General features: G+C 57.4%; 1 protein-coding gene across 2 annotated transcripts in view; it reads right to left on the bottom strand.

Moving 5' to 3' along the window:
• TRABD2B (TraB domain containing 2B) overlaps window positions 1-17,886 on the bottom strand; it is a 217,458-nt gene that overhangs the window by 5,697 nt on the left and 193,875 nt on the right. For both annotated transcript variants that reach the window (XR_009258143.1, XM_058717455.1), the window contains exons 5-6: window positions 11,650-11,740; window positions 8,298-8,567 (exon numbers count right to left, since the gene is read on the bottom strand). Coding sequence is in view for 1 of the 2 variants with exons in the window: in XM_058717455.1 (XP_058573438.1) it covers window positions 8,298-8,567; window positions 11,650-11,740 (361 nt within the window). In the remaining variant the exon portion in view is untranslated. The remainder of the gene's footprint in view (window positions 1-8,297; window positions 8,568-11,649; window positions 11,741-17,886) is intronic.

Here is a 17,886-nt window from a genome sequence, read left to right as displayed (position 1 = left end):
GTCGGATGCTTAACCAACTGAGCCACCCAGACGCCCCTCTGTTTTCTTCTCAGAAAATGGAGAAGGAGACAAGGGGCCGGGCAGGGAAAGTGAGTGGCCCAGAGCCACACAGCCAGCCAGCTGGGTTCCTGAGGCCTCACGGGTAACAGCCTGAGATGGGTTCCAGGGCAGAAAGAATTAAAGTGCCGTGAAGGAGCTGGGTCTGGGATCCCACTGGGGCAATCAGCTTCCACACCTGTGTCCTCAGGTGCCGTCCTGCGCCCTCCCCTCCCACCAGAGATAAACAGGAAACAAAACACCCCCAAACCCCACCATCTCCCGGCCCTGGTGATCACAGCTACCAGTTATGGAGAGTCTCTCTGGCCTCAAAACAAACCTTCACAGTGGGGCTCATCACCCCCTTCACCAGATGAGAAAGCTGGGGCTCAGGGATAGATGGCACCAGGTCCCAGGGGGAGGGGGCAGCACCCCCTGGGAAGGAGCCCTGGGTCAGCTGCCTTTTACACAAACACAGGGAGTCTTAGTGAAAGGTGTGATCCTTCACGGACTTATAAACATAGAATCCGGTTTTGGAGGCAATGGGTGAGATTGTTGGCTGAAGAGAACCTATGAAAGAGAGAGGGAGGGAGAGACGGAGAAATAAAGAGAGATTAAGTACAGAACAAACAAGCCGGCTGAGGCCGGGGCCGGGTGTCACCGGGAAGTGGAGGGAAGGGCAGGGCCAGGTGATCTGCTCAAGTTCCGGAAAGAGAGAAATAGGAGACGATGAACAAAGAGAGGGAGGGGACTGAGTAAGAGAGGGGTCAAAGAAAGATAAGGACAGAGGCATAACAAAGAGAAGACACAGCCGGAGAAGCCTCCAGGATGAAGAAAGAGGTGGGGCCCCAGGGGCGTTGGGTCCACACCTCCTCTAGTGGAGCCCTGGCAGGGGAGGCAGAGAGAGGATCCAGCAAGTTCCATCACAGCACAGGGGCCCCATGCAGGGCAGGGCCAGGAAAGCCTCCCGGAGGAGGTGACAGCAGCCAGCTGTGAAGTCAGAGTCGAGCTTGCACGTGGCTAAGGGTGCTCCTGGCGGTCAGAGAAGTACTTACCCTGGCTGGCGGCAGCTCTGTGCCAGCGCTTTGCACACATTAACCTCTAATCCTCATGGCAATACTACGAGGCAGGTCCGATCTAATCCCTGCGTTACTTACGAAGAAACCAAGGCACGAAGAGGTTAAGTAACGTGCTCCAGGACTCACAGCAAGGCTGGGATCTGAACTGGGCACACAGTAGGTGCCCCCCAGCACTTGATGCGCGGGCAGGAGGCTTGCCCCTCCCCGGGTGTCTGTGGTGCGGGCAGCCTCTCCCCTGCGTGACACGGCCCCCTTTCCAGAGCTTACTGCCCCTGCCCAGTAAGCTGCTCACTTGCTGGGTGAGCAGGGAACCCCCTGCCTTGCCGGGGCCTGCGCTTCCATGTGCTAGGACAGGGTCGCTGCATCATGTGAGCTCTGTAATCATCACCACCACGGTCCAGCCCCACTGCCTTCCCGGCTGGACGTCTCTTACACAGCCTGGCTCGGCCTCAGGGCTGGGGCCTCTGCTCTGGGAGCGGGCGTCCACATGCCCTCGGTCGAGGAGGAGGTCCTCGCTCCCCGGCCCGTCCTCCTTCTCTGCTCCTGGTCATGCTCCAGCCACAAGAACATGCCACATCCTCACACGAGGCTCTCCTCGACCTGGTGGCTACAGCTGCCATGTGTGTTCCTCAGTCTTTAGAAACTCCCAGAGCAGCGATCAGAAAAGGAGGGAACAAGAGTGTGTCATATGCCCCATGCACAGAAGGAAGATGCTCCTGGATAGACGGTGTGCCTGTGGAACAGGAGAGGAGGGCAGACCAGGTGGCTTTGAATGTCCCTCATAACCCACAACATCTGGGGTGATGCCCACCTGTAGCAGCCTGCAGAGCCCCCAGACCTCGCACCATCTGGTGCTGGCCGGCCTCAGCTTTCCGGGCTCTGCCAGCACACACCACCCTCTGCGGTCGCATCGACGGTCATTTCCGGTCCACCTTCGAAGGCCTGGCCCAGTGGCCCCACCCCGTGGAGGCCCCGGGGAGAGTGAAGTTGCCCACCAAACCTCGCACGTGTCCCACTGATCCCGCTGTGTCACCCGCAGGTAACTACGTGTGCACGGGAGGCTTGCGCGGGCTTCCGTAGGCGAGGCGCTCACAGCAGCGCCTGGCACGCGGTGGGCACGCTACGTGGCGCTGGCCACCTTTGGCGCCGTTATTAGCATGCTTGTGTCTGCCTCTCCCACTACCAGGGTCTTCCGTTTGTGAAGTGCCTCCCCTGAGCCAGCAGACACTGTGATGCTGTACGCGTGTCATCTCATTATCCCCATTTCTAAGGTGAAGAGACAGCCTGAAGGGGATTAGGATACAGAGGTGCCTGGAGGGCACAGGAGCTTGCGTGCTGCCTCCTGCTGAGACCTGGAAAACCTGTGCGTGGAGGCCTGCCAGGGTGGGAGGTGAGGCCTCCCGTGGCCTCGAGCCATTACCTTAGCCCCTTCCCTCCCTTTCTCTTCTAATGCAAAGAAAACCTCTGCATGCTCCGCAAAGCGTCTGTGATGGTCCCTTCCTAGCGGCTGCCCCATCCTTTTGGCTTGAGCAGCCAGGAGGCTAGGAGGCTTGGCCTCAGGAGAGGAGGCTATGTGCCACTTGGGGTGCCTGGAACTGGGGACCCAGGCTGGCCGCAGGCAGCCCCGCCATCAGAGGGAAGGCCAAGTGGGAGTTATGAAAACTGTCTCGAAAGGCGCCCAAAGGCATTTGCTTTCACACTTTTAAAACCAAAGATGCACACTCCCCCTTGGAGCCTGAGCGGGGGTTTTATTGCTTGGAAGGAGTCCCAGGGAAACGGAGTTGGGGGGGTGCGGAAAGCCCCTCCAAATGCCCCCGCCTTCCGAGCCCACTCTGCTCACAAAGCTCAGTCCCCCAGTCCAGATCCCCCCACGCCCCCAGGCCCGTGCAGGGGAAGAGCGTCTCATGGCAAAGTGGCCTCGAAGCCAAAGCAAACACTCTGAGAGTGTTCCCAGGCTCCGCAGACGGCTGGCACCAAGGGGCCGAGTCTGCTCTGAGCTGACAGGGCCCCTCACGTGGGGAAGGGCCCCGCTGCTTGGGAGGAAGGCTGAAGCCCTGTTCTAGCTTGCCCTATGTCCCTGTGTGCCACGTGGCGTGGGGCAAGTCCTGTCCTCAAGGCCTCAGTTTCCCCACGTGTACAATGAAGGAGCAGGTACAGACCCACGGACGTTAAAATGTTTTCTAGTAGCAGAAGCTAGAAGTGAGATCTTAGGCAGAAGTTCAGGGTATAAAGCACAGAAAAGGAGGGCCGGTGCCTGTGATGGTGTCAGCTGTCTGCCCACTGAGGCCCCTCCAGAGGGCTACCTGGAGTAGGAGGCCAATCCGTGTACTTAGAGGGTCTTGAAGAGCCATCTGGGGCTGGGTTCTGGGGGTCTCAGAGGCTGTGGCTTTCTTTCCAATACTAGGGAATGCTGGCTGTGCCCTAGGTGACCTCCTCAGAGGCTTCCAGGGAGACAGTGTGGAGATGGGCCTTGGGTGAGGGGGACCCACCTGATAGGCTATCCTGCTGCCTGAGGGTGCAGCTCTCCCTGTGGTCCACCCGGAGGAGACCCCACGGCAACTCCGGTCTGGCCTCAGCCTCTCCGGGCCAAGCAGGTCGGAGACCTGAAGCGACAGGTCTGCCTGCTGCCTGATATCCCAATGTCCAAAGCCCATGCCAGCCTCCACGCCTTTGCCCTCATGGCCCTCTCTGCTGGGAATGTCCTTGTCCTCCCCACAGCCCTGGCGGACCAATCCCTTCGCAGGTGCAGGAAAACTGACTGGGGCTCCAGGGCTAATTCAGCCACAGCGTGTTAGGGAGCCGTCCCTGCCTGGCCACGACCTGAGACTTTTTCTGTTTTTGTCCCCACCAGCTCTCAACACGGGGCTGGGTAACCGGCACGTGGCCAGTGTGCTCCTGTCAAGCGGGGGAGTGGGCAGCACCCACTTATGTTTGAAACCTAAGACGTGCGAAGGGCCCACGAGCAGCTCCTGTCGGGGAGGGAGGAGAGAGGGAGAGTGGCATCTTAGACCAGACTGAGAGTCCCACCAGCAACTCTGGGGACAACTGTCACCAAGTGTCACCAGGGGTCTGGGGCCAGCTTACCATTCTATAAGCATCATCTTGTTTACTCTCTAATCCTCAAAGCAAGCACAAGGAAGGGCCGGGGTCTGAAGCCTGTTCTGCCTGAATTTGTCTGTGCTTTTATGCACGGAGCGGTCCTGCTTCCCATTTCTCATGGGGGAAGAGAATCCCCCATGGGTGGGATTCCACCTCGAATCCCATAGCATTCCGGCCCCACACAGAGACACCACCACCCTGGAGCCCCCTGGGAGAAGGCCTGGCTTTGCTAAGAGAAAGTGTAGCCGGGGAACCTCAGGCAGGATGCCCCCTGGGCGGACCAGAGAGGGGTCTTCCTCTTCCAGGGGGCCCTGGCCATCTGCTCAAAGCTCGGGGAAAGTGAGGCCCAGGAAGACAACGACACGCTCTGTGTGTGTGTGTGTCTTGTACCCCCCGCCCCTACATGGTGCACCCACAGGACTCTGGGCCAGTACTGATGCCCACTGCGCCTCGCTTCTGGCCATGCCCAACACTTCCCTGCACCCACCTCCTCATGACTGTCCTTCCATCCAGCACTCTGTCCCCTTGTTTATCCAGCCCTCTAACCCCATCATACGCGCACATACCCCAGCCGTGGGCTGGGGGAGCAGAGGGGCTGCCATGACCATCATGGACCCAGTCAAGGCCCTCACTGACAAAAAGAGAGACCGAGGGGACACCTGGGTGGCTCCACTGGTTAAGCACCTGACTCTTGATTTCAGCTCAGGTCGTGATCTCACGGTTTGTGGGATAGAGTCCCGTGTAGGTTCCACGCTGACAGTGCAGAGCCTGCTTGGGATTCTCTCTCTCTCTCTCTCTCTCTCTCTCTCTCTCTCTCTTCCCTTCCCCACCCCACCCCCAAATAAGTAAATAAATAAATAAATAAATAAATATTTAAAAGAGACTGAGGACTGTCACAAGTCTCATTTCTCATTGGGGCAGTATGTAGGCACACAGCCAGCATGGGAATGAACCCTGAACTGCTGTCCCCCCTCTTGGCCCTTAGATGTGGGGTTCCTGAGAGTTCTGTGCCCCTGCTGTACAGCCATCTGCAGACATGCACTTGGCCCCTTCCACAGGGTCCTCATTAATCACCCTGCCAGGGCTGCTGCTTCTCTAAACTTCCTCCCGTGTGTTTACGTCTTGGGTAATGAGGGGTGAGTGGGGGGGAGCTCATTCCAGGTGGTGGTCTGGCCAGCCTCTACCCCCAGTTTTCTCCCTCCTTGTCTCACTCAGGCATGTGGTCAACAAACCCTCACGAGGCCCCCGGTGGCCACAGAAGTCCAGCCCAGATCTGGTGCCTCCCGGCCTCCGGGCCCTGGGACACAAGTGAGGATTTGCAGCCTGTGTGACTGTGCTAAGACTGGGGCACCTGCAGGAACTGTGGGTTGTGGGAGAGGAGAGAAGGGACACTTCAGCCAGTGAGGATGGGGATGTTTGCCAGGCAAGGGTGGGGCATTTGTGTGGCCATGGGCGAATGTGACCCTTAGCATTAGACAGACCTGGGTTGTGGGTTCTGACTCCACAGCTCACTTGCTGTGTGGGTTTTGGGCGTTACCTGACCTCATTGGGCCTCAGTTTCCTTTTTTGTCAAACAAAGCTTACTTCCAGGACTACTGACAAGACTGGGGACATGAGGGTTGTAAGAGCCTCGTGCCTCCCCCACCCAGAGAGAAAAGCAACGGCATAGGTGGGAGATGGGCTGGGCACGGCCGACTGAGGGGTAGCACACAGCTCAGTGAGGACAGGGCCCGCAGGAGAGGCAGCTGCAGGCTGGAGGGAGCCCATGCTCTGTGTCCAGGCTGGGCAGCAGAAAGCTCACTGGGCAGTGGCAGGCAGCACTGGAGAATCCCAGGCTGCTGGGGCAGTGCCCTTGGGCAGGGGCCCTGCTGCCGGGTCACGGGTGTAGCATGAGTTGGGAGAGGTGATGGACGGCACCAGCCAGATTTGGGGGCAAGAAAATGAGAGAATTCAGAATGGAATCACAGCTCCAAGGAGAATGGTTTTGTTAGAATGGCCACGAATGGGCTTTAGGTCCCCCCTCGGAGAGCTGTCCTCTGTTCCCTCTCAGAGAGCTGGAAACTTGGAAAGCCTAGGAGGATGGGATGAGTCCCCTGGGAGTGACAGAGCTCAGGGCCTGCTTGCCTAAGAAGCATCGAGGAACTCAAGCAGGGTGCCCTTCCGGGGAAACTTCCTTCTCCAACCCAACAAGATGGAAGAGAGTTATCCAGCCATAATTTACCTGTTAGGTGGGAGAAAGGGCTCCCTCTTGCCAAAGAAAAGCTATTTTCTTATCCTGAAACTGGGCTCTGTGTTTCAGAGCTACATGTTGTGAAAAGGAAACTGTTTGGAGTCGTTTGCCGAAATTTAGCTTTCAGAAGTGGTTAGCGCTGGGGGGTCAGTTGCTGGAGCTGACAGCCAGGCTCCTGTCCCCCCCTGGGCTGGGCCTGCCACCGGCTGGGTCTCTCAGTCACCCCTGCAGGTTGTCGAGGGCCCGGAGTAACCCTCTGATTGGAGCTTTTTATGTGCTGCCAGCTCCAGCACCGGCCCTGCTCCTTCCTGGCAGCCTGTGAGTGCTCCTCAGCAAGGAAGAAGCGGCCCTCCGACGTAACCCCACGCCCCTGCTCCTGGTTTGGAGGGGGTGCCTACGCTGGGCACACGAGCCAAACGTCACGGCTAATCTAGCCATAGCAGTGCCTCTGCCTTCGGTGGGACAGGCTGGCCAGGGCTCTGTGGAAGTACATTTCCCAGTAACCCAAGTCAGACACTTTGAAACCAATGGCCCAAAGGAGCAGTGGCCTCCACTCTTACTTGCTGGAAGTCTTTTCAGAACAGTGCACATCCAAAACTTTAAGACAGTGGACTGGACATGTCAACCTTTTGTCGATGACTCAGAGACCTGGCTGCAGGAGGACCGTGAAGTAGACAGTGCAGGAGGCAGCCCCCGATTGCTTATGTGACCTTGGACAAGCCCCCCGTCCCCAACCTGGCCTTGGTTCACCATCTGTAAACGCAGAACTGGGTCCACATTTCCCAAAGCTGCTGCAAAGACTCTGCGGCACACATTCAACCAAGTGCAGACTCAACGCTCAGCTTGCCAGCCCATGCCCTGCAGGTGCAAGTTTATGAGGTCTGCAGTGGGGCCTGGGCATTTGTTTGTTTATAAGTATCCCAGATGATTCTGGGCATTCTGGGGAAATCCTGGAGGATGATCTTTAGGGTTCAGGTGAGACTTGGAGTCTGCAAGGGCCCACTGCTGGGGTACGATGTCCAGGGCTGGGCTACCACGGGGGGTAGGACTCTGACCTTCACTGATGACCACTCCCTGGGACAGCCGGGGTGTTCTGGTGACACTGCTCATTACATATGGAGATTCCTACCCCAAAGCAGAATCTAGGGAGACTGCTCTATACTGAGTCTTTGGTGGAAATTGGGAGACAGTATCCTGGTTCCGTCAGGAGCTTTGGAAACAGACAGGCTGAGAAGGTGGCACAGGGGTGGCAGAAGAACACAGGCAGGGGACAGATACCTATCTGCACAGCAGGATGATTTCTGCACCTGCCCATATTTGACATCATTTATCACAGATTCCCCTTCCCCTCCTGAGAGACAGCCCACGGCAGTAAGGCTGTCCGTCGTCACCTGCCATCTCTTTCTGGCAGAGTGAGGCCCTCTGCAGCCTCCCTGCCAGGGTGTTGGCCACTAAGACCTTCCAGGCGCAGGGAGCTTATGACGTTTCGATGTATCTTCTCCCAGTTTCACCTTCTGGCCCATGGGACAAATGGAGCTAAGGGGAAAGCAGGCTTTTGTCTACCGCACCTGAAGGAAGTTTCTATCTCCTTGCCTTTAAAATGCAGACAAGTGTGCTTGCTCTCATTTTGAGAATACAAATGAAAAATCATATGTGAGCATACTCTGTAGACCCTGACGGATGAACAGGAAGAGACTTTGTGAATCGGGGGGTGAGTCAAGTTATCCCAGAAGTTTCCACCCAAGCACCCACATGGCTCACTTCCTCCGAGCAGGGCCCGGGATGAGAGGGTGCCCCGGGCTGACCCAGAGAGATGCGCGGCTCCTGACAGGCCTGCCCCTCCCCCCGCTCACCTGTCCTCGATGCGGACCCAGAGGTCATTGAACTGTCGCGGCCGCTGGTGTTTGTTCTGCCTCTTGTGCCACTTCTTCTGCCGCCCAAATTCCTCCAGCTGGCTGAGGCTGTCGGGGAGCAGGAGGTGTGGGGACAGGGCTGGGTCCTCCTCCTCAGGCGGGACGGTGGGGGTTGCCGAGGGTACTGCGGGGAGGGCGGCGGCTGGGGTCACCGGGGCCGGGCTTGCCGAGGTCCCCTCGGGTGGAGGTGCGGGGCTCCGGGCGGCAGGGCTGGAAAGGGGCAACAGCATGTGAGGTGCACGTGTGGGATTGTGTCAGTCACGTGCGACAGGGAGTGCAGCCCGGTGAGAAGGTTGTCACAGCAGGGGAAAGGCTGGGTGCCCCTGCTGGGCCCGGCGAGAGGAACCCAGGGAAACCACTGTCTCATGTCCAGAGATGGAGTTTTGACCCATTCTTTCTTTGATTGGCTCAATAAATGTCTCCTGGGCACCTGCCCTGCACCAGGGACCTTTCTAGAAATTGGGCAGAAGCGGTCACCAAATCACGTCCCTGTTCTCTTCGAGCTCACACTGAAGTGAGAGCTGGAGAATAAGGATGTCAGATTGTGGGAGCCGCTGGGGAGGGCAGGAGAGGGAGCTTGAAGGTGGAGGCTGCTAGGCTGGCGGGGGGTGCTTCTGGTCAGTGCAGGGTGACACCTGAGTCCAGGCTAGTAGGAGGTGAGGGAGTGAGCTGTGGGCAGGCCCCGGGGGCCTATCTCGTCTTCTTCGGGGTCTTTCATTCCACAGACTCTGGCTGAGGGGCTTGGGGCAAGTGACCTGACTTCACTGTGCCTCATCTCCGTCTCTGCAGAATGGGGGCGCTACAGCCTGCGCTTCCGAGGGGCAGCATGAGGGTCTCCTAAGTTACCACAGGCAAAGCCTTGCGAACAGTGCCTGGCAAACAGTAAGCTGTGGAACTGTTTTAGTAGTTAACAGTATTAACTAAAAATTATAAAATATTAATGCGGTGGTTTGTATCATTCACACAACCAGCCATCTGTGCATTCAACAGCTATTCCCTGAGCATCTTTCTGGGGAGGCAGAACAGTGTTAAGCAGGTCAGAGCTCCAGCTAGAGGTGGACAGACATGGGTTCACATGCCGGCTCTATGGCTTACAGGCTGTGTGACCAAGGGCAGGTGACATAGTCGTCTCAAGCGGCAGGCAGCTGTGAGATGGGAGTAGTCACAACACTCGCTTCGTAAGATCGTCATGAGGACAAATGAGATGAGGTCCTAACACAGTGCCTGGCACACAACAAGCCGTTCTTTGATATTGGCCTATAAGCACATGGACTTGGCTGTAGCAGGCACTAAAGCACTGATTAGGGGTGTGTGTGTGTGTGTGTGTGTGTGTGTAATTCACTTTCCATGCAGTGCTATACACACAGGTCCTTAACCTGGGAACAGCCTCTGCTCCTCTCCCTTTTATTCTTTCTTCTCTGGGGCCCAGATGGACTCCCTCGGGAGGACCTCAGACCCTGGCAGAAGGCTGGACGTGGTATCGGGAGTAGAAGGGCGAGGCGGCACCCGAGGCGGTGAGAAGCCTGTTCTCTTCTACCCCCGCACACACAATGGGGTGAGGGGCTTCTCTCTCCATGAGAGGGGAAGGCCATCAGATCAGCCTGTGCATCCCCATCCCCCACAGCAAGCCCAGATTCCCAGGGCCCAGGAGATGCTGCAGCTGCTGGGGAGATAATTCAAAACAGGCGGACAAAAAGATGGGTCCAGGAAGCACCTGTGGCCGATGATGGCTTTTATTGTTGGGGCCTCCCCAGCATCCCAGCTCCTCGCCCCACCCGCAGGATTTCGGCGTGCGCTGGAGCCTGGGGCTGAGAGCCCTCAGAGCAGGGCCGGGCGGGGAGGCGGGAGAGGTGGGGGACCTTCCTCTGATGCCTGGGCTCTGAGATGAATAGGAGTCGAGGCAGCAGCGCCGGCCCATTTGCCCGCCCTGCCTGGCCTGGAAAGACACAATGAGCTTCAAGGTGAAGTCCTTGGGGCTGTGAAGGGGAGCATGAGGAGTGCCTTGTCCCCAAGGCTGCCTTGGATGCCTCACTCCTCCAACACACCCCTGCCCTGGCCCAGGGCAGACCGGATTTGTGCCGCACTCAAATGTTCATCAGTCTCGTCTGGTTGACTCAGATGATCAAAAGAGGAAGGAGTCCAAAGTGAGGGAGTTTTTAAGTTCCTCTAGAAGGGCCATGGAGACGGGAGAGCAGAGTGCTGGCCCAGAGCTAGGAGGCCGGAGGCTCAAAGCTCTGGGGGGCCCCAAGCCTCATCTGTGCAGAGCAAGGAGGAAAGCCTTAGGTGTTCCGAGCACACCCACCCCCTCCGGCGCCCAGGGAGGGGACAGGGAGTAGTTAGGAGCTGAGGAAGACTCTAGAGCCCGGCTGCAGTGACAGAAGCCGTGTGTCCTGCAAGTGATGTCACCTCTCTGGGCCTCAAGTTCCTCAATTTTAAGATGGGGGTACTCCACGTTCTACCTCATAGAGCTCTTGTGAGGATTTAATGAGCTAAAAGGGCTTAGAGCCCGGTGTATAAAGATTCACTGTGACCATTCAAGCTTCTTTCTGACTCGAGTTCTTGTAACGCCAGAGACTGGGGCTGAAATTGCTCTGTGGTCGCCCTTGGGGGGCCAGCGAAGAAGGTTCCTGCGTAACAGTTGGAGGGCAGGCTGCAGAGAAACACCCTCCTGCCCCGGAGCTGCCCAGAGTGTGCTGACACCTTGTCATGCCTGCCCTGGCACCGTGGACCACAAGTGGACCCAGCTGACCCCTGAGCACCTAGTCCCAGCCTAGGGTGGGGACAGGAACCCTTCCGAGGAAAAGGATGGCCACTAATGGCTATTTGAGTGGAGTAAGTGTACCTTGGTGGGAAAGTCAGGGGTGGGAGGGCCCCCCAAGAGGTGTGGTCAGAAAAAGGTGAGGACCGGGTGTGGGCAGGGCTGGGCATCCCCAGGTCTCTAGGAGTCCCACAGAGTCCTTCCACCCCACCCACTCACCTGGCCCTAAATGCTGAGCAGCTCAGAACCTACCCCTCCTCCTGTTCCCACTGCCCCACCCCTCAACCTCACCTCCCCCAGGTTGCCGAGATTGCACACCAGCTTCCTTCTCGGTCCCCCCACCTCCAGCCCGGCCCCTCCACTCTTGGCTGCCTGGTGAAGGCCGGTCCCTGCAAGGCTTCTTCACAGCTTGCCCCACAGGCCCGAGCAGAAAGGCTGGGTGCAGGCTGGCCACGCAGCACGGGGTCGGGCACGGTTCATGGATGGTGGCAGCAGGCCAGCCGGGTGCGTGCCCCCGATGCCTCAGCTGCTTACCTGTGGATGGTCTGCCCTGCGGGCGTGTGCTCCACCTCCAGCCCCGCCTGCCGGAGGACGTCAATGACTGTGTTGTTTCCCAGAAAATGACCTGGAACACAAGGGACAGAGTGGGCTCAGCCACCTGCCGAGTCGGCAGCAACCAGGACAGCCTCAGGCCAGTGGCCTACACCAAGGGCAGTGCAGTGTAGTTGGAAGTTGTGCTGGAGCCACCCTGCCTGGGTCCAAATCCTGGCTCTGCTGCCTACCAGTGGTACCTCCCCAGGCCCAGTTTCTGTGCCCCATTCCCAGCTGTAAAGTGGGAATGATGGTGATAGCGGCCTTCAGGGTTGTTGCGAGGCCCACGGGAAGAGTGGCTGGCACAGTAGCAAAGGTTCACAAGTGTTTCACGTTGCATCGTGCCATTAAGCTGACCTCAGCCCCAGGCTGTAACAACATCCACAGCACAGTCTTTGTGCAGAGGAACCACGCTCTGGCTGCGGTCACCGCAAGTTTTATACCAGCAAAATAAAGTGAATTAAGCCTGTGTCAGCCTACAGTGGTCGTGTAAGGCCCAGCTCTGAGAAAACCTCCTCCAGGAAGCCCTCAAGCCTTCAACAGGTCTGTGGCTCATCTTTGTGAGTTCCACCAGCAACTTGAGGTGCCCTTCGTTAGCACGGGGGTGGGTTCTGCATATTCATGACTGTCTCCTCACCAGGCTCCACTGTTCTCTCAGCGTCGGCTGGACCCGGGCTTTCGTGGATTCATTTGTTCACCTCTGATCCAACATTTAAAGACCACATATTTCAACCCAGGCCCTGGGGTGGCCCCAGAAGACTCACAAGGTGTAAGATGCTGGGGAGGGAGAGAGCAGCAAATGGTTGCAATGGTTACAGGGTCCAGCGGACAGTGGCAGTGGCACAGAAGAGGTCCAAACAGAGAGCGGAACACCACAGAGGTGGCCCTGCTGTGTGTGTGTGTGTGTGTGTGTGTGTGTGTGTGTTGGGGGGTGGGGGAGATGGGGGTCTTCATCTCACGCAACCCACAAATCATTCACTCAACTAAAGTTTATGGTGCATTTGCTCTGTGACCAGCCTTGTGCCGATCGCTCAGAATGCAGAGACCCACAGCCCCAGATGAGCCCAGAAATGGCTCTACTGCAGCAGGACGTGGGTGTGAGGTCTAGGAACACAGTGAAGGCTCTCCTAGACTCTGGTTAGGAAGAGTCCTCGGGAGGCCGAGTGAGTGGAGGCGGTAACTGCTGGGAGTCGGCACGCTGGCAAGCCCCTCCTCCTCCCCGGGCCTCAGTCTCCCCACCTGTTCAATCCGGGCAGAGTGGCAGTGGCCCTTGCGGCCTCCTAGCCCGTGTGCCTGCCCTGCAGCCCCACTCACGTGGGCAGCACATTCTCCTCTACTCCCCATTCGCCCCAGAACCTGGGGAAAGATCCCTGTACCATTACTCTAATCGCCTGTGACAGGTGGTGACAGGTGGGGAGCCAGAAGGTCAGCATGTTGACAGCCCCAGGGAGGTCTGAGGAGAACAGACAGTGGACAAGCTGCGCGGGAACGGAGAGGCTCCAGCATGCAGGAAGCGAGGCTGGGACCGCCGAGCGGGTGGACAGAGGGCAGAGCCTGCAGCGCTCTGCCGGATGGCCCTGCACACCTCTGGGCCGCCTTCATGTCCCTCACTGGTCCGCCATGGTGCCTGGAATCCACCTTGGGATCACCGCAAAAGACTACCGGTCTGGGAGTGACAGACCCGGGTTCCAGTCCAGGACCCATCATGCTCACTCTGAGACCTCGGGCAAATCCATTACGCTCGAATGCTCCCAATGTCTCTGTGTACACGGGAGGGATCCGCCGGCGCCCCTGCTCTCAGACTCTATGGAGAAGGCTTTTGTTTGACTTCGGAGACCCCTCCCTTCTTCCCTCTCTCCCTCCTGTTCTTTACCTGCTCAGTTCATTAATCTGACAAACACTGAGCGAGTGCACATCTAGTGCTAGCCAGTGGTGAACAGACGGGGACCTGTTCCAGCCACTCCATCTCGAGAATCAAGGTTTTTTGATCTGGGTTAAGTACTAGGCAGAGGGAAGCACAACCTCAAGTCAGGGAAGACTTCCTGGAGGAGGTACTGCTAGCGGAAGGGTGGGATAAGAATTAGCCAGGCGAGGGGCACCTGGGTGGCTCAATCGGTTGACTTTGGCTCAGGTCATGATCTCACGGTCCGTGAGTTCGAGCCCCGCGTCGGGCTCTGTGCTGACAGCTCGGAGCCTGGAGCTGCTTCAGATTCTGTCACTCCCTCTGTCTCTGTCCTGCCCCACTCACACTCTGTCTTTCTCTCTCTCTCAAAAATAAGTAAACATAAAAAAAAGATAATTAGCCAGGTGAGGATGAGAATCGGGCACAGGCTGGGGGGCTGTTACAGCCAGGGGGAACAGCATGTGTGAGGCTAGGGGATAAGTGAGGCTCATTTGGGAAGCTGGCTATAGAAGTCACACAGACAACACAGGCATGAATAGCCCCTCCCAGGGTTCCAGCCTTGACCCAGTCCTGTTGAGGACAGAGACCCAAGCTCCTGTCATGTTTGTGAATCTCCTGAGCAAGTGGGCTTCCCTGCCCCCAGCTTCAGTCTTCCTGTGTGTCAAATCGGCATTAATCCGTTTGGTGGGGCTGTAAGGTCCTAATGAGGCAGGAGGAGCGAATGCCCTTTGGAAAAGCCCAGCGTGCACTCCAGAGTGACGAGCTAAGCCAGTCCCCGGTGGGGCCACAGAGTCATCCTCACCCGTGACTGCCCCCAGAGTGTGACGCAGCTGGAAGGGGGCCTGGGCACGATGGCCTTTGGCACACGGGTGGCAGGAACTCCCTGCCAGCGGTTCTTGGAACTCACTGCTGGCAGCAGAGGCGATTCCTTCCCCACTTCCACGGAGACCCTTTAAAGGCCAGGGCCTCCAGGCCCAGCAGCAGTCCGCCGGAGGATTTCAGGAGCCACCAGGGGAAGCATGACGGCGGCACGGGAGCAGCACTGAGTATTTACTGAGGCCGTGTAGCCACTCTGAAAGGAACGTTCCTGGAGTGGGCGGAGGGGGTGCTTGAAGGCCTGAGCCTTACAGAACTGTGGCTGGATCCCCAGCACGGCCTGACAGCGTTTCAGTGTCCAGTCAGCGCCCTGTCCGTCCCCTCAACCTCAGCGGTGCTAGCCCTTACTGTGAGCAGAAGACTTCAGACACTTTGAGAAGTTGGAAGCAATCAGCCATGAGGTTTTTCAAATTCCATCTTTCCTTCTCCAAGTCACGCCCACCTTCACTTCCGTCCCTGCAGGGCAAGGAGACGGTGTCCGTCCCCCTCCTGGACGTGGCTCTCTGCACAGCGCCAGGACGCACCCTACCCAAGCAGCCTGCGCCCCAGGACTGCGGGCACAAGCCATTGGTTCCCAAGCCCGGGTCCCACCATGGTCCCCACCCCACCCTCTCTGGGCCTAGTTTCACAGGACCCCACGATGACACTGCACTATCCTGCTTCTCTCCATAGCCCTACCACTGCCCTGTGCCCACCTTCTCGGTGGGTTCCTCTTTCTCCTGCCCAGTAAGTGTGGGGGCCCCATCGCCTTCTTCTCACGCACAATCTGTGGACAAATCACGCACCCATATGGTTGCAATTACCATACAACACAGACCACTCTGGAACTACTGCCCTAGCCCAGGCCCGTCTGACGGGCAGCCTGCACGTCTCCACCTGACATCCGCCAGAGCCTACAAAATCCAACTCACCCTCCCCTCCTGGGATGCGTCTCAGCTGAGCTCTGTTATCCAAGTTGGATGGGCTGTGTCCCGACTCTTCGTCTCCCTCCTCATCCAATCACTGGAGTGCCCCGATCTTTCCTCCTAACCATGCTTGACCAGCCCAGGTCACCAGCAGCTTCTGCCTGGAACCACTGCAGACACAGTCTTCCTTGTTACCTCACTGCAGCTGGAATGATCTTCCCATACCCCAGAGCCGCCCCTGTCAGAATGTGTTCCCAGCAAGCCCCTTGGGAGACTGTGAGTTTTTTGAGGGCAGGAGCCATGCCTGATTCATCCTCGACCCCAGCGCTAAGCCCAAGTCTGGCACACAGTGGCGGCTTGGCGAATGTTTGCTGAATGAATGAATGACAAAACCTGTTACTCCACATCCTTGCCGTGATCTCATTCTATCCCCAGAAGACTTGAGCTCACAGATCCCCTCCCCTTGTCGCCACCGCCCGGCCTCTTGGTGATGCTCCTGCAGATTCCGCCAATCCCAGGAGCTTGGGCCTTGCACCAGCCTGAGTCAGGGCCCAGTGCCTGCTGTCCCCAGACGCTGGCAGACGGGGCTTAGGCTTGCCTCCAAGGTCACAAATCCTGAAAAAGTCACCACACCCATCCTGGAACCTGCAGGGAAGGTGTGGAAAGTTTCCAAAGGGGCCCCAAAGCACCGGGGCTTAGCCTGCGTGGCTTGCCCAGGCTCCTGGGGTCTCCTGGCCACTGCTCAGCAGCGACTTCCAGCACTGACAGCTGTTCTCTGGCCAGCTCTCTGCAGGAAGGCACGTTCCATTTCATCTGCAGAGGCTACATGGGTGAGGAGAGGAGGAAAGAGAGGGAGGACAGTGAGGGGGTAGAGCACACAGAGCCACAAAGACAGAGAGTAGGGGAGAAGAGGCTACAGAGGCCGAGAGAGAAGAGAGACACCCTCAGGGAGAGACAGAGAGAGGAAAAGAGCACCAGGACACAAGGAAACAGAGGACAGACAGATGAGAGTGGGGAGAGAGGGGCTGGGAGATAGGCTGTAAGAGACACAGAGACATCAGGAGGGAGAGAAAAAAGGAGAGACACTGAGACAGAAAGCAAGAGATAGAAGAAAACAAAAACAAGGGCAGAGATACAAAGAGACAGAGATAGAGGACAGAAAGAAAGAGGAAAGAAGAGAAAAAGAACCCAGAAATGAAAACAAGGGGCATGCATGGTAGAGGAGAGACTGATCTGAGGATATCATGGAAGACTTCCTGGAGGAGGAACTCATGTAGCCAGGACTCCCAGGATGAGTGGGATCGAGGAGACATACATGGAGTGGGGAGGGGGCAGGCCAGGGCTAGAGGAGGTGGGGCTGGTGTGGTGATTATCTCTCTAAGCCCACAAGCGAGGGTGCCACTTGAGGGACATTCATAAGCAAACGGGGAAGGTGTCCTGCTCTTCATGGGCACAGCCCCATGACGTTTTAGTGCAGAGAAAAGGCTCCCCTTCTTCCAGGTGTAAGCAGGCCTGTGCCAGGGCACAAGGCTCAGCAAACAGAGCACAGGCTGGATCTAGCCTTTACCCATTGTTGGCCACAGCCTGACAGCCCCCATTTACCAAGAACCAAGAGCCAAGAACCCTGATCTGGGGGTAGGACAGAAAACCTGGCTCAACAGCCCAACTGGCTATGTGACCTCAGGTAGTGTCCTTCCCCTCTCTGTGCCTCAGTTGCCCTACATGGTCCCCTGGGTCTTCCCACCTCTACGATTCCATCATTTGATAACCTGAACACAAAGTCCTACTGAGTGAGTCTCCTGGGTACACGGTGGTTCTCCCGTGTCATCTCACTTCATCCTTTTGGGAACCTGTCGAGGTACCCCCACAGTTTCCAGACAAGGACAGGAGAGCTCAGAGAGAGGAAAGGACTTGCCCCAGGTCACACAGCTGGTAAAAGGCCAAGCTCACTTCCATCCGGAGATGTCATAGCTCACGGCACGCTCTCATACGTTCGCTCCGAAGCATTAGCATCTGCAAGGGATCCTGAGGTCACATTAGGGGGCAGGGAGCTGTCAACCACGTGTGGCCTCTGCAGGGTTCACCAGATCGGAGGGAAAGGCATGTGAGCACTTAGCAAGAAGAATACACCAATTAACAAGGTGATTTCGAGACAATGTTGGGGGGCCGGGCAGAGGGGAGAACCAGATGTTCCCCCAAAGGTTCCGAAGTAACATGGGCTCCCCTCCACCAGTACACGTTTTCTCTCCAGTGAGCTCGCTGGGTTTCCAGCATTTTCCTCCTGGAGGAGGGATCCCAAGCTCATATTTATGTTCTGTCTGAAATTAATGCAAGGGAAACTTTCAAATGCTAATCTATCTTCCAGGATTAGCCGGCCGGATGTCAAGTGACAGAGGTGTTTGTTTTCCTGAGGAAGTGTGACAGGAGGGCTGCATGGAGGGACTTTGGGATGCATGGACACTGGGGGTACCACAGGGCTTCTGATCTCCCAAGGAA

This window comes from Neofelis nebulosa, chromosome 2, assembly GCF_028018385.1.
Source record: "Neofelis nebulosa isolate mNeoNeb1 chromosome 2, mNeoNeb1.pri, whole genome shotgun sequence".
NCBI classification, from domain to species: Eukaryota; Metazoa; Chordata; class Mammalia; order Carnivora; family Felidae; genus Neofelis; species Neofelis nebulosa.
Note: the sequence above shows the minus strand (reverse complement) of the source record. Positions and strands in the feature narration are given on the sequence as shown.